This window comes from Camellia sinensis, chromosome 15 (assembly GCF_055761805.1).
Source record: "Camellia sinensis isolate YWXY chromosome 15, ASM5576180v1, whole genome shotgun sequence".
Classification (NCBI taxonomy): domain Eukaryota; kingdom Viridiplantae; phylum Streptophyta; class Magnoliopsida; order Ericales; family Theaceae; genus Camellia; species Camellia sinensis.
In genome coordinates, this window is record NC_138975.1 from 29,089,370 (window position 1) to 29,105,534 (window position 16,165).

The 16,165-nt window shown below is 33.6% G+C and overlaps 2 protein-coding genes across 2 annotated transcripts; one reads left to right on the plus strand and one right to left on the minus strand.

The window, feature by feature from the left end:
- Positions 1 to 2,646: 2,646 nt before the first annotated feature.
- Positions 2,647 to 5,755, plus strand: LOC114284708 (Putative thiol-disulfide oxidoreductase DCC). Its single transcript, XM_028227661.2, has 5 exons — positions 2,647 to 3,024; positions 3,729 to 3,786; positions 4,579 to 4,686; positions 5,325 to 5,417; positions 5,507 to 5,755. Exons 1-5 carry the CDS (start codon positions 2,820 to 2,822, stop codon positions 5,586 to 5,588), a joined length of 546 nt encoding a protein of 181 aa, XP_028083462.2. The 5' UTR covers positions 2,647 to 2,819; the 3' UTR covers positions 5,589 to 5,755.
- A 918-nt stretch (positions 5,756 to 6,673) lies between these two features.
- Positions 6,674 to 14,255, minus strand: LOC114284687 (uncharacterized). The gene is given in 17 exon segments (XM_082908113.1): positions 6,674 to 6,919; positions 7,180 to 7,296; positions 7,386 to 7,494; positions 7,589 to 7,670; positions 7,793 to 8,004; positions 8,280 to 8,413; positions 8,562 to 8,699; positions 8,804 to 8,941; positions 11,444 to 11,674; positions 11,776 to 11,892; positions 12,015 to 12,123; positions 12,402 to 12,483; positions 12,653 to 12,860; positions 12,950 to 12,973; positions 13,066 to 13,239; positions 13,701 to 13,838; positions 13,935 to 14,255. Coding segments are annotated over 17 exon segments (2,415 nt in total). The 5' UTR covers positions 14,106 to 14,255; the 3' UTR covers positions 6,674 to 6,688.
- Positions 14,256 to 16,165: the final 1,910 nt, after the last annotated feature.

The following is a 16,165-nucleotide window of genomic DNA, read 5'->3' on the forward strand; positions in this document are numbered from 1 at the left end:
AATACAAGTTAAATTATATATATATAAGAAAAATTTTATTCATACATAAAATTTATACAAAAAAATTTGATAAGAATAATATGATAATATCATCATTATAAATAAATTCACCTTCAATGGTATTTTATTTAGAAGTGAAAGGTCTATAACGAGCTACATCATTATATATGAAAATTATATATGAATTTTTTGTTTGTATAACATTATTTTAAACATAATTAAAAGGATAAACTACCAATATATCTCCTAAGATTTATTTAAAATACGAATTGTTCCGGTGGTTTAAAAAATTATAAATACCCATTGGTAAAAAAAATTATTTAATAGAATTAATAGAAAAATAAAAAATTCTAATTATTGTCCTATGCAACAATAAAATTATATGAATTATTAATTGGAATATGTTTTTGACATTATTAAAAATTATTACTAATTGACTTGATTATTTATTAATAAATGCTATGTTTGGGAATTTTTTTTTGGGTTAAAATAGTCAATAAAGACAACAAAAAAAAAAAGAGACAAATTACATTAATAGTTCATGTATTTTACCTTTTAATCCTTGTGCTTTCAATTGGCTTGATTTTAACCTATCATTTTAACTTCGTTCATTTTGGTCCAATTAATAACCTCTGTTAAATTATTTAACAAAAAATAGTCATGCGTAAAACATGTGATCAACTTTTGAAGAACAAAACAGACCTTTCAACCTAACCCTTTCTATTCCATATCTGCAACACCCTATGCCATCTCTGCAACACCTCTATTTTCGCCAACAACACCAACAACACCATGCGCAACTCTAGCCAAAGCAGCACTGTGGATTCCTCAATCTACGATCCGCCTCTAGTAATCAATTGCTTCAAAATCCAATCGACGAGTCCGAGTCTCAATCTCGTAATCAATTGGTTCAAAATCCAAACGATCAGTCCGAATCTGAGTCTCGTAATCAAGTGCAGGTCCAATGGGCTACTACAAGAAGGGGAATTGCAATAGCTCTTCAGAATGCTGGTCGAGCTGAGACACAAATGGAGACAAAACCTCAAGTAAAGGACGAAGATGCCTTGAATCCCATTACGTCTCTCGTTCTCGCATTTAGTGTATCTCAGGACAAGTGACCAAGATACATGTACAGATTCAAGAAAGTCTCCAAGAAAAAGGTTCTCCTTTTTTTATTGCATAACCATCTCAACATGTACAGATTCGTCGATGGAGCTCACAGCGACTCCGACTCTTCCTTCGTCGTAGATAACAATGAGTCGGACCATAGTCTATTCAGCAAAATCCTCAATTTCGACCTCAACGTCGCGCCTCCGCCGGAAGAAGCCTGATCTTACTAGAACTGGCATTACCTCCAGCGGACATAGCGTTTCATTTTTTTTTTAAAGAAACACATATTTTAGAGAGAGAAGGCAGCTTGATAGTCTACAGCCCTCTCTCTCTCTCTCTCTCTCTCTCTCTCCAGATCTATTCTTTTCCCTATTTTTTTTTTCATTTCTTTGTTTGGTTCTTGGGAAATTTTGGTATAATTTATTGTATAATTTGGTTCTTGTATAATTTGTTGTTTGGTGATGATGGGATGATAGGGGTAGATGAAGGAGGTGGGATGAGGGTGATGGATATGGTAGGTTTGTGCAAAAGACGGTGGTAGATGATTGTGGTAGAGAGTTAAAAGGAAGAAAATGGTGAAATTGAAAAGGGTTGTGAAATGTCCATATTACCCTTAAAAAACGGTCATGTGCGGCTCATGTGTTTGTTTTCCGTCAACAATTTTAATCGGCGTTAACAATTAGACTAAAATAAAACGAAATTAAAAATGAAAGGTTAAAATCGAGTCAATTGAGAAACATAGGGACCACCAAAATGACACATGAGGTAAAGTATAGGAACTATTAGTGTAATTTGTCAAAAAAAAAAAATTAAAATAGTTAATAAGATAAAATACCACATTTTATGCATCAATCAATCATTTTTTCTCTCATAATTATCTATTCAACTAAAAAAAATTCCCAAATCATCACAAACACAACTTTTTTCATCTCATAAAATAGTTAAAAAGTCAAAAAATCAATTAAAATGGCCAAGTTCTCAAATGAGGCCAAAATATATTATTTGTTATGGAATTAAAAATTTGAAATGATAAGATGTAATTTCTAACTACAAATGTAACTCATATTTAAGGTGTAAAAATTATCTGTGGGCCGTCCGAATTCCACCTGCTACCCAACCGAGCTTGAGGCAAGTTCGGGATCCTAGGCTTGAGCCTAGGTCGTGTGTTTTGGAGCTAAATGGTCAGGCTCGCCCATTGCCTGAATACCCCTAGACTTGGGCATAATTTTATAACTTGTGATTCGGCTCGGCTTAAATTTTGACGGAAGCTGGCATGGCTCGACATAGGGCGGCCAGAGCCAGAGTGGATCGAACCGAATTGGGTCAGGCCAAATTTACATCACTATTCATATTTTAATTAAATTTCAAGTGTGTTTTTGTAGTGGGTGTTTGGAAAGTTGCTATTTTAGTAGGCTATTTTAGTAGGTTAAAATTTTTGTGTTTGATAAAATAGTTGAATTTTTTTTATAATTGGATGTGATATTTATGAAAAAAAAATAAAATAATTATGAATTTGATGTGACATTTTATCTTATTAACTATTTTAATTTATTTTAACTTTTATAAATGTTAACCCAAAAAATAAAAAAAATAACCTTTGCCAAACATAACGTAGTTTGCTCTGATTAAAATATCGCAACGAAATTGTATTTAACCGTTTAATTTGTTATGCGACTGGTTCTATTTTTAGAACTAACCAGCGAACATCTATGGCGCTCGTAATCCCTGTTGGGTGCGCAGGACTGAGCGCGTCACTTCCCGCGTACGTTAGACATCGCCGCCGAGCCGCTTCTATTGCTACTACTACTTTTGCCACTCTATCACCAATTCGCGGCGGCGAAGCGTCGGCGGATTGGGCGGAGGCGACAACGAGCTTCTTCGAGAAAGACACTCGACCTATCATGTTATTCGACGGTACTAATCAACAGTCAACGATACTCTCTAAACTTAATCACTGTCATTATCTTAATTTCTTAATTAGCCTGTAAACGACCATAATTAATAGTGCTGTAGGGTTTTTGCTTTTGCTACTGCCATGTTTTTGATGAAATGTCCAAATGAATAATAATTTTGTAGAATAATTTTCAATTTGAAAGATAGATTGTCTTTATTCACATTCTTGACCACAATTTATTACTAAAATGAAAATTTTAGCTGGGACTATTCTATATTGTTGACCCCGTAACTGATGATGTTAGTTTATTCCTAAATTCTGTTTGTTTGGACGGAAAATATTTTTTATTTAAATTATTTTTCTAAAAAATATTTTTGGGAGAAAATATTTTCCTATGTTCGGGGTGGTGGTGGGGTGGCGGTGATGGTGGTGGAGGTGAGAGTGGCGGTAAGTATGGTGACATTAGTAAAACTTTAGTCCAAAAAAAAGGTTTTCACCTTTTCGAAGTAGAAAACATTTTATACCCACATAAGCTTATTTTTGTTGATCGTGAAAAATATTTTTCGTCGACTTTCATTTTCTATTTTATTAAACACCAAAAAATATGAAAAATACTTTTAGAAAATATGAAAATATTTTCTGCCCAAACAAACAGAGCGTTAATACTTCATGAATACCTAGCAAAGTATTAATTTTATTGGGTGGCATTTATTTATTTTGATAGGTGTATGCAACTTGTGTAATGGAGGTGTGAAGTTTGTTCGAGACAATGACAGGAAAAGGTGGGCAATTTTCTTTAATTTGTTCATCTAATTTCTGTATGATTATATCATATGTTTTCAACTGCTTTAGAACATCCAAATATAACCCTCTTCTTCTTTTGTACTTTCCTTTGTTCTTCTTTATCTTTATGCTTTTTCTTTTCTAATGATAAATCCCACTTTTTTCTTCTTTCTGTAATATATATGTAGAAAATCTGGATGACCAAAGAGTAGATTTATTATGTTCTAGTTAAGGATTGATTGTATTCAAGGAAAAATATATGCAGTAAAAAGAACTTCAAAGTAATGGTTTGGCATCAATGGTTACGAGTCTTGCACACCTAAACACATGCTATGTGTCCATGTAGAGTGAAATGCTCAATACCCAGGCGTGAAATATACTTATTGAAATTTTGTGCCAGCTTTTCAAGTTTGTCAATGCAGGGGACAACTTTTCACGAGAGAGAGAAAGAGAGTAGACTGATGCCTTCACCTTCTCCAGTTTTATCTAACGAAAGACACTGGTGTCTAAAGTTTTCCAGTTGGCCAAGTAATTTTCATTCTTGAAGCCACTTCCAAAGACATCTATGCAGATCAAAAAATCAAATGAGAAATAGAAAGTTTAAAGAAGAGTTTAGTTTTGACTGATAAGATGGTTTAGCCAAAGGAAAGAATGATTTGATGAGTATCTATACACATAGATACACATGCATATTTATCACTGAGGCTTCTACGAAATGTTATCAGATCTATGCTTCTGCACAATATCAAAATTTTATTTCAACTCTTTATAAGTATATCATTACTTGTCAGGAATATAAGATTTGAAGCTCTACAGAGTGAAGCAGGGAAAAAACTTCTAAGGAGATCTGGAAGAGCTCCTGACGATATTTCAAGTGTTGTACTTGTTGAAAAGCAAAGGTATGTGTCGAATGAGGTTTCAATTGTGTTATATTGTAACTAATGAAATTATAATAAAATTTAAGGAATGTTGTCTAAACGATGCAGTTACTAATCATAATATCTCTCTAATAATTTTTTATATTTTTTTATGGCAAGGAGGTCCATACGGATCAGACATGTTCATTGCACTCTCCTTTCATTTAGATATCAAATAGCATTCATAACCTCATTCATCTGAGAAAGGCATTAAAGCTACTTTTTTTTGTGGAATTCCAATACAAATTAAATTTAAAACAGCATTTTCATATTTGTTAATGCTCAGTTGACTGTGGAAAAAGATAGATAGAGAAACATCAACTCAGAGTTTTATGCTGTGTCGGGATTTGAGCTGAGAAAATTCCAAGTTTTCTATTATTTCCTTTCTTATTTGTTTTGTGTGAATTCTATCAAAATATCCAATATTTCGAAAAATTTCACCCAGACTTCTACTGGAGGCAGCAGTGGGTTGCACATTTTTTTTTTATAGTTAATATCCCAATTAAAAGCTTTAGGGCGTCCCCAAGATATGCTTTCATATCAGGATTTACTATCAGAGAATTTTAGAGAGATATTCTTTAGAAGTATTAATCAGTTCAGGTTTTATTGTGTGATTTCAGATCATATATTAAGTCAGAAGCTGTACTGAAGATCATGGAATACATAGATTTACCCTTCCCTCAACTTGCTGTTTTTCTACAGTTAGTTCCTCTGTAAGTTATCCCCCTTTCTGTCACTATAGTTTTGCAACTAACCATTACTTGATCTGTTATAACATTACTCTTGACGCTGATGGCTGCAGTTTCATACGTGATTTTGTATACGACAATGTCGCAAACAATCGTTATGCATTCTTTGGTCGCTCAGATTCATGTGAGATATAATACATTCAAGGATTGTGTTCTTTAGACTTTCATATTTGGAAATTTGGAATTCAGGAGTTCTATTGTTGTAACTAAAATCGGGTACAAAAAGATTTGGCATTATGATGCTTGTGGATTTATGTTAGCATTAGTGTATAGTATATAGTATATACATAACTTTCAAACAATATGCTTTGCTGTTGTTTAAGATAACAAAGAGGAAAAAAATTAAAATTACGAATTTTTGCTGAACTCTTTGTCAAGAAGATGACTAGAGAAGGATAGAAAATTTGCAATTTTTGAAAATTATTTTCTTCATAACTCAATACTGTGTCTATTTAATTGATTAAAGAAGGATGGGTAATTGTTTTAGATATCTAGTGGTTTTTATAAATATGAATAGTTTATTATTTCACTAAATGCATATACTCTAGTCCGTCATTACAAACCTCACCTCTGGAATCTTAGCATCAAAATACGCAAACTGCCAATTAATATTTCCTTTTTGTAGTATTTTCCAGAAGTATACTGTAAGAGGTCTCTGACATTGAAAACCTCAGCATAAGGCCTCCCTTCTTCACCTTTGCAAAATAATTACATTCCTCTCATCTTCAGTCACTCCCTCATGAACTTAGCCAGGAACGCGAACGCCAAGTGAGAAAGCAAAGAAATTTAAACTCGTCACAGTAATTTTCTAATACAAACTTAACTTAATTCTTGAACACAACATGACTTAACTTGAAAAGAACATTTTCACAATACAAAATAGAGGTACAGGAAAAGTCGACTTCTTGTTGGAGTACATGTTAATGTGTTAATTACTGGCGGTACTGGAAAATTTTCTTATTGCCATATCATTGTAAACCTTTTGCAGATGACATTTTATAATTTATGTTTTATTGTACAATTGAAGTCATTATATTAGATTGAGTGTAGCTTTTATCTGCTGGAATGACAGAGTAAAAAGAATGAACAAAATACTTACAACTGCTCTAGTAGTCTGAAGTGATAATATTGGCAGTACTTCCCTCAAACATTAATAACAGTAGTACAGTGTCTTAGAAATGTCCATAGTGACACAATGGCAACATGGAAGAACCAAAAATGGATAAATGATGAACCTAAGGTAATAAACAATCCACTACTGGATTGATTGCAGTAGATGTTCCTTGAGCATTCAAGCATGAAGAGGAAAGGACATGATTTGGATACTGTGAGGTTAGGGCAATGTTACTTAGCACAATGTCAGTGCACCCTACAGTCTCACTGCAGCTAAGTTTGACTGCATTGTCTGTGATTGATGTCCCATAAAATCCATCGTAAGTAACATCACTCACTTGAACAGCCTCGGTCTTGAACGTTAGGTAGGATTAAAAAAAATTAGTCAGCATTCAACAACTAGCACCAGAAACCATCATTTATAGAATATCTAACCGAAAAACGAAAAACGATTTGTTCTTACTTTGTTTGTGCAATATTTATCAGTGGTACAATAGAACTGGTCAATGATGATAGGATTTGCTGCTGCGATGAGTGTAATGTCTTTGAAAGAGGTATATCTGGCATAACCAGACCCTCCCTAGAAGAAAAACGAAAAACAATTTGTTCTTACTTTGTTTGTGCAATATTTATCAGTGGTACAATAGAACTGGTCAATGATGATAGGATTTGCTGCTGCGATGAGTGTAATGTCTTTGAAAGAGGCATATCTGGCATAACCAGACCCTCCCTAGAAGACAAGTGGCCCGAGAACAGTTATTATTATACTCACCCAAATAATCTAATTAAATTTCTACATGGTTTTCAATGCTTCATTACCTGCCAACTTTTGATCCTTGCTCCAAACATAGTTCCAGTGAAGCTACAATTTCTCACATGTACTTCTTCCACCGTATCCATTGCTCCACCCTTTCCTAAGCTTCCAATGCTGCAAGAAATTTCTTTTATCTCAATCTTATAGATATATGTATATATGTATATAGTACCCAATTTGGTTGCTTAGAAGATAGGTTTTGAGAAACCTTATTCCGTGGCCTGGTCCACATGCCACGCTAGTAATATTGATATTGGCCTATCCCCCACCCATGGCAATACAGTCATCACCTACATTTGTAGTGACAGAAATTGCAATAGGAGGCCTGAAAAAGATTGAAGACAAAAGTTAGGTACAACCAAGGGAATGGTCATAATGAGGGATAAAAAGGAATCGACAAGTTTAAATGTACCAGTTCCAATGATGCAGTCATGGATTTGGACGTTGCTCGACTGAGAGATGTCAATGCCATCCGTGTTGGGGCTGTCCTCAGGCGCAGTTATTTGAAGATTAGATATGGTTAATCCAGTACTGCCAACTACTGATATATGCCTTCTGGGGCCATTGACATGTGTCAATCCACTAAGTTGAAGGTTGTTACAGTTACGGAATGCCAATGCCTGGCTGTCAAAGAAACAAACATCTCTTGAGCTGAGTTAGTGTGTGTCTGTGTGTTTGTGATAGGATTTTAGAAAATGAAAAGAGGTCTAACGTACAGTGGGTCTCTCGAAATTCGACCTCTGATCGAATAGATGATCATGTGTTAGAACTTCTTTGATGAAAAATATATTTATATAACCAAAAAAAAAAAAAAAACAATCGCATGTAAGGAAAGATTAAACGAGTGATCTAGCATAAAACTGTGTTGACCCACACTAGAATCGTTGTATTGATCCCACCAATTTGAGCCTTGCCCATCAATTTGTCCATTCCGGCTGACAGTTAGTCCATTCACATTCGAGAAAATGAGCCAATTGTTCAAGTTTTGACCAGTCCATGCGATAATATCTGGCGCCACGATATTCCCATAGACCTGTCCAATTTTTTTTTGAAACATTTGATCTCAAATTCATGCTACAAACTTGAACAAATCGTTGTAATTTTCTATTGACTACTTCATATCTTGATATGTATGTGGTTTGCCAACACGAAATTGTTCATTGATGGTATAATAAACTTACCTGAACATCTATGCTGGAAGACCTGCAGGGACCTTGAAATTTTGCTGGATTTAGCAAGAATGTTGAACCCTCTGGTATGTATAAGGTTGAAGTGTCCAACACAGCTCCACAGGCAGCTGTCCACGCTGCCAAAAAAGCCTAGGCATGTCCCATTGTAAAATTTTATTTTGGAAACCAGAAATCTAAAATTTGAACAGAGCTTTGGAAAAAAAAAGAGAAGGTCGTAGTTAATGACTTATTACTGTGGAGTCATCCCTTATCCCGTCTCCAACTACTTCATAATCGAGCACATTAAAAACATCGGAACCATCTTCTTGACACATATCACTGCTTAATCCCAAGCTGGCTGTGCATAAAACCAAGAATGTGGTACGAAGATCCTGCATATGCAAAAAACATATAATTACAGAACTGTGAGAAAATGTCGGCTGAAAGACTCTGCTTGCTGTATTATTCTTCTTTTCTTTTGAAATTTATTTTCCTTTGAATTTGTGAAAGTATGTTCAATTTTTTGGGTTTTCTAAGATTGTTGAGAAAGAGGTGGATGTTGAGAAATAAACCATTATTCTGTGGACAATTTCTTTGGTTTTCGCAGAGTAGAAGATAATCAAAATAAGGTATGCTTCGCAGAGAACTGAAATTTTGTGTTCTTTAGAATCTCAATGACTATTTGTATTAATGGCAAAATAAATTTAGGTGGGATATCCTTATCAAGAATAACAAATGGCTGAGACATTCAATAAAAATAAATCCCAAAGTTATACTAATTCATATCCATAATGTTAGGAGTGCTATAGATATAACTCAAATATCCTAATAAGATTTTCGGATTTAACACGTAGATTAGTACCCTATTTGTTATTAAATGTTCACTTGTTATTTATGAGATTGCATTGTTGATATTGCTTGCTTGAAGCTTGAACTCAAAAAAGTATGTCACTGGTTTGACATGAACGACTGATTGTGATATCAAACATTTCTCTGCTAATTCTCTTTTGAAATGCGATCATGGATTCATATGTTATGGCGTGTACTGCAGTAGGTGATCTTTTATCTGACATTTGACATAGTTTCCATCAATCATGCTGGTTTGTAGGCCGATAATGGTGGTTTATTGACACGCGCATGCGCGCGCACACATAAATAGAGAATATATAAAGACAATTTATTTAGATTCAGATGGAGATTTACTGATGTTCGAAAGAAAAGATTTTGTCCAACTTTGTTGGAATTTCTGATGGAAGAGAAAATACTTATTATTCTTATTTATTTATTTATTTTATGGAAGAGAAGATTTTATTTTTGTTTTTATACCTCTGGCTGCAACTCAAATTTATTACCTGATCCGCGGTTGATGTCCCAAGATATCACTCTGCTTAACCACTGAAGTCTTCAAATTTACAGCCCAGATTACATTGCATATGACCTGCCATATGTAATCTTTTCTTTTTATCACTCTTCAAGAGTTTTTTTAAATATTGCAAAAAAGAAATTACTAGAGCATAAGCACTAAGCACATAATCCTCCTTGTAAACTATAGCTACAAAACTACTACAAGAAAACAATGTCAAAGTAATCTACCAGTACAGTTGATCCTACACCAAAACATCACAGCCCAATTGATGATTCAATTCAGCCATGTTTTGGTGGGGGTTTGACGATTGTTTTTAGTAATTATTTTTATTTTTTTAGAATGATGCGTTTGGTAATCACTAAAAGAGTTTTTTTTCTTTTCTTTCTTTTTTTTTTTTTTTTTTTTTAAGTCTTTTAAAACTTTTACTTTAAGTGAAAAATTACAACATTGCCAGTGGAGCCCTTGTTAACATAGCTAAAAGGACATGGTACAATTTTTTGAAGTGTGGAGGGTAATATTATCTTATAATAATTTTGTTAAAGTTCTGCAATTTTTTTTAAAAAAATTTTAATGTAGAAATTGTTTCTTTGGCCAAACTAAATAGGCTTTTTACTTTGTGGTAAATTTTATTTAACTTGTGTTTAAATGGGCTCCATCAATTTTTTTATCCAGATTTGGACAAAAATACCCTTCCAGCAAAAACATATCACGGTAAGAACATTCGAACAAAAATTGAATAAGTTGGAGATCAAGTTCACACAATGTGCATATTTTAAAACTAATAATGTATTTAACTAAAATTCTATTTCTTGAAATAATGTGTACTTTTTGGAAGTTTGTGTAATGGGAGTGTTTGGGAACCCAAGTTTGAGGCTAAAATAGCCTCAAACATTAAAAAAGTCAAATAATTTCAAATAGTATCATAAGTTAATGATTTATATTTAAAAAAAAAAAAAGCAGCCGGCAGTGGGCAGCCTACACTGCCACAGTGTAGTGCTAGCCTAATCCCACAGGCTGAAATGAAATGACAATTTTGCCCATGTAGACCAATTTTGAAAAAAGTGAGGTTAGGGACAAATTTGTTATTTCAACTTCAAATATCATTTCAAACGTATTTTTCAATACAACAACTCAAATAAAAATCTATCTTATCTTCCCAAATACAAAAATTAAAATAGCTTACAAAAATAATCAGAAAGCCAAAAAACTTCTAAAATAGTCACTTCTCAAACATCCACAATGTCACTCCACTATTTAACCCCCCATATCTTCAACATTTTTTTGGGGGTTGAGGATCTATCTTCAACATTTTGGAAAATGGAGGTTCTCAGCACATATAACCTAGAAATGAACGTAAAAGTTAAAAGAATTTGGCAAACAAAACATACCAAAAATTGAAATCACTGTATATAAGTAGTCCAATTTAGCAAAAACAAGTGTGCATAATTTGACTCAAAAGAATAGTGATTAGCCTAATCAAAAGCCTAAAAAAAAAAAAAATTTAAATAGACATCTTGGTAAGTCAAAATTGTTTTAGGAGACATGAATTGGGTTTTACAACTCCGGTGGCATTTCCGTAAGCATTGTTACAGAACGAAATCACTCGCTTTCCCGGACTTGATGATTCCAATTCAACAGTGTCTAGCAATATGTTGGTGCAGGGCACAGCCTGGCTGCAATCCAGATTGATTGCGACTTCGGTCTTTGATGTACCAAATGTCCCACTATACCGCACATGGCTAATCTCGACTCCGGCTTTCTTCATCAAAAAAAAAAAAAAAAAAAAAAAAAAATTCATTGTAGATACCGTGAAATATTTGATTAAAACGTGAAATTTAACTTCATAGAACGTTATTATACCATTCGTTTGCGTGCGTTTTTGACATCACGGTAGTTTTGATTGATAATTATTGGATTTTTGACGTCTGTGAAGTTTATGTTTTTGAACACAACTCTGCGAACATGACCTCTCCCAACCTATACCAAAAAGAAAACAACAATTGATTGAAAATTAACATTAGTGTACGTCAATTGTGAAATTTGAAGCATTGATATTTAAGCATCAAATTGAGAACTAATAAAACACTTCACAATCGTACCTGCCATGTCTTGATCCGAACCCCATTGCTTGTTTTGTTGAAGTTTACGCGGTTCACATTAATATTTTCTACTCTCACCTCATTTCCACTCCTTCCTAAGCTTCCAATGCTATCAAAAGAGTTGCATATATCAAAATAATGTCTTCATTTTGTACACATAGAAACACTTTGCATGTGTGCGTGCGCATATAGTGAGTGATTCAGGTCTTCATTCATATACTATTTTGGAGAGAGAATTCAATTATTTTTCCTTGTTTTTGTTTTGTTTGTTTGTTTTTTAAAGTGTGAAAATTTGTACATTACACAAGCCACTTTTAAATATACGTCCAAAATGTTAACAATAAGCTTATATAATTTGAGTAGACTGATACGTGCGAGATCGCTTACCTTACACCATGGCCAGGTCCACAATTAACATTAGTGATGTCTATATGTGAAGTGTAATCGCCAATGGATACACAATCATCTCCTGCAAATCACCATTAGCAAAAAATCAAAACTTAATACTTTTTGAAAATGTAAATTTTGACCTATGTTTCGCTTTTAGAAGCATAATTTTTTTTTGTTTTTTTTGACAAAAAAAAAAAAAAAAAAAGAGAAAGAAAGCAAATTGCTCTTAAAAGGGGCGAAATTGTTACCGCTGCCAATGTCTGTGTTGCTGACAAACACTCCAGTGGAGTGGCTAATGTGAATCCCGTCCGTGTTAGGGCTTGTTTCGGGAGATTTTATGGTCAAAGAATCAATCATGACGTTGTTACATCCCGTCACAAGAATATGAGTTTGAGGGCTATTGACAATCAAAATGTTGCTTATGGAAAATTGGTTGCATTCTGTGAAACTGAGCACCTGAAAAAGATAAAACATTAATGAATTAATGGGTTATATTATTTCAAAAAATCAATTTGGGTAGTTGATCACTGAAGTGATGTAGTTACAGTTGGTGCAAGCTTGCCACATCCCTGTTGAAACAAGAAACAGGGAAAATTAAAGTTAGTTATGATCTTAATTAATGAAATGTAACTATATGAAATCAAGAAAACACATAGTGTACCGGAGATTGAGGATGTCTTTTACATGAGATGTCCCACCAACCCTGGCCGCGTCCATCGATCTTGCCAGGGCCACTAACACCGAGCCCATTCACATCCTGAAAGGTCAACCATTGCCCTAGATTTCTCCCTTTCCATGCCTCAGGATTATGGGGAGCTATAATTGTGCCCGAGAGCTACAACAAAGATGGAAATAGAAAGATGAAGTCACTCAACTAACTTTTTAAGAGAAGTGTTCAATAGGAAAACAATAAAATCCCATAATTTTTTTCAGAAGTGTTCAGAATGCTATGCTTCTGAGAAAGAAGTCGCACAAAGTATGAACTACAAAATTAATGAAATATGAAAACACCGCACTGCATTCACCCTAGATGGAGCCCACACTCCGCCAAATGAATGCAGTGTTGGCACTTTCTTGTGAAATAATGAAATTATAGGTAGTGAAAATAATTAAAGAGGAAAACAATGAAAAAAGTGCTCAAAAAGTTGATTGTTAGCATTGCTTTCAGCCCAGATTGAGTCCACTGCACAACAAGATGAATGCAGTCCGACAAGACACTTTTTCTATGAAATTTTTTCTGGGTTCGTAGCAGTGTCAAAGGACTCAAAAATTGTCACAAAATTCAAACTCTTCTACCAAAAAGGTGATGTAGGTGGGGTTGCAAGGGCCAACAAATGCCACGGGATACACCAGAAATGTCATTCCCTCTGGAACAACCATACTTGCATCTTCACTCTCTGCATTACATGTTCTGTTCCAAGCCTCTACAAATGCCTACAAAATCACATTCAAAAAAATGTCAAAAATTTCTCAGTCTCAAGAAAATCTAATAGTGACCCAAAATGAAATTTCAAAAAAATAAAAAATTACAAGGGTGTCATTTGCCATGCCATCGCCGACAGCTCCATAATCAAGAACATTGAATTCACTCAAATCGCTGCAAGTTAGCACTAGAGCTGGAAGCAAGCTCAAAACAAGAATGAGTGTCGTGACACGGTCCTGCGAATCAGAACATGTTGTACAAACCAAGATTATTTTCATTTTTCTGAGAAAATTTTACAATCTATTAGAATTCGCAGTCTTACAATATCATTGAATAATAAGTTTGTAACATAGTTGAATGGGAAAGACGAGAAGGCTTCCAAAAATGCTTTTGTTGGTTGAATGTCAAAGGGTTGTGTAGTGACCATTAATTACAAAGTGTGAGCTAATTTATTAGTGATTCTTTTTGGGTTTTCTCAAGGAAAAAGGAATTTAAATACTTTTACAAATTTTCATAATCCTAGATGTTTCGTGGAAAATTTTCATTTAAGTGGGAATGTAAGAAAAATATAATATCATATTACATTAAAAAAACTATTTCATAAACTTTATTTTTCTAACATACTTTTTATATTTTTTAATTGGTATAATTGGACATAATTAATTTTAATTTTCATTAATAAGAAGCAAATTAATACTCGATTAACCAAACAAAACCGAACTTGATCCTCTCAATTCCATGATTAACCGAACCAAGTTAACTAAACAGAAACTTAAACCCAAACCCACCACTAGTTGAGAAATCGGATGGGTGAGAGATTTTTCTTTTTTTGGGGGGCTCTCAAAGATTACTGAAATACAAGGATAAGAAATTTATTAATATTTTCAAAACCATTAAATTAGTATTTTTATTTAAAGAAAGAAGAACAAAAATATTAGCTTTAAGTCCTCAATAAGCTTCCGAGTTTAACACGATATAATTAAAATCTCAAAATACTAAAATCTTAATGCATGATCATGAAACTGAAAATTATATTGAAACATAGATATTGAAAATGGAATATTCTGGCCCTTTCAATGCACATCTTTTGTATCCATAAACAAGTCAAACTGATTAAATACATAATTGATAGAACTGTGAAAAGAACAAAAAAAATTTCCAGTATGTAAATATGTTCTAATGCTCAATCCTAGTAAACAATAGTTAAAAACAAAAAAACAAAATTAAAGTTGAAGCAAGTAAACTGGCAGCATTACCATCGAGGACACTCTGATGTTAAAGTCTGCAATAATGCTCTTGCAAATATTTTCAATTGTACATACACAAACTCTTTATATAAAGGAGTTATGTGGTATTCAATTTAATAAGTATTCTTTACCAATAACTCTTCTGTGTTAGGAGATTTACTCTCTTGAATTTGGTCTTATCCACATAACCAACCTCTTAAACTCACATTTCTCCTTAAAAATAATTATAAATACACTTTTGAAAGTTGCTTAAAATATAGATTGACTTCTATAATTTTAAAAATTACAAATATCGTTGTCAAAATTTTTTAAATTAATAGAAAAAATGATATTTCGAACTACTCTTCTACATGATAATAAAATTACTTGAATTTTAATTAAAATATATTTTTGACATCATTATCTTCTCAAAAAATTTACCCTATAATAACATGCAAAACAAAGTCTTAAATCTGAAATTTTTACGAGCTGATGTACCTGCAAAAACCTAAAACATTAAAGAGTTTTGCTGGGTAGCTCGAATTGTTTGTGGCTCAAAAGGCCCGAATCTCCTTCTCTCCCTTTGTTCATCTCCCTCACTCCCTCCGTCATCTCCTTCACTCTGTTCATCTCCCTCACTCCCTTTGTTCATCTCCCTCACTCTCATCTCCTTCAAGATTTGCATTAGCAGCAAATCAGCAGCAAATTCAGCACACACAAAAAAGTAGTAATTTCAGCACAAAATAACAGCTAAACATCAATAAAAAAAAGGCAAAACAGTAGCAATTTCAGCACCCAAACAGTAGCAAAACAACACCAAAACAGTAGCAATTTGAACAAAAACAAGACCAAAATAGCAACATTTTTTTTATAGCTAATCTGAGATGTGATTTTTTAAGAAAAATCAAACCCATTCTCCTTCTCTCTCCGATATAGCCAGATCACGGTTTCCCATTTGGGCGGCGAAGCCATCTTCTTTGTCCTCTCTTCCTCCTTTCCTCCTCTATTTCTCTCGATATCGCCTCTCCTCTCTGTTTGTTTAGGTTTAACTCAATGTTTGGGAGAGAAACGAGAAGTGGAAGGGAAAGAGAAAAAAAAAATGTCAAAACGAC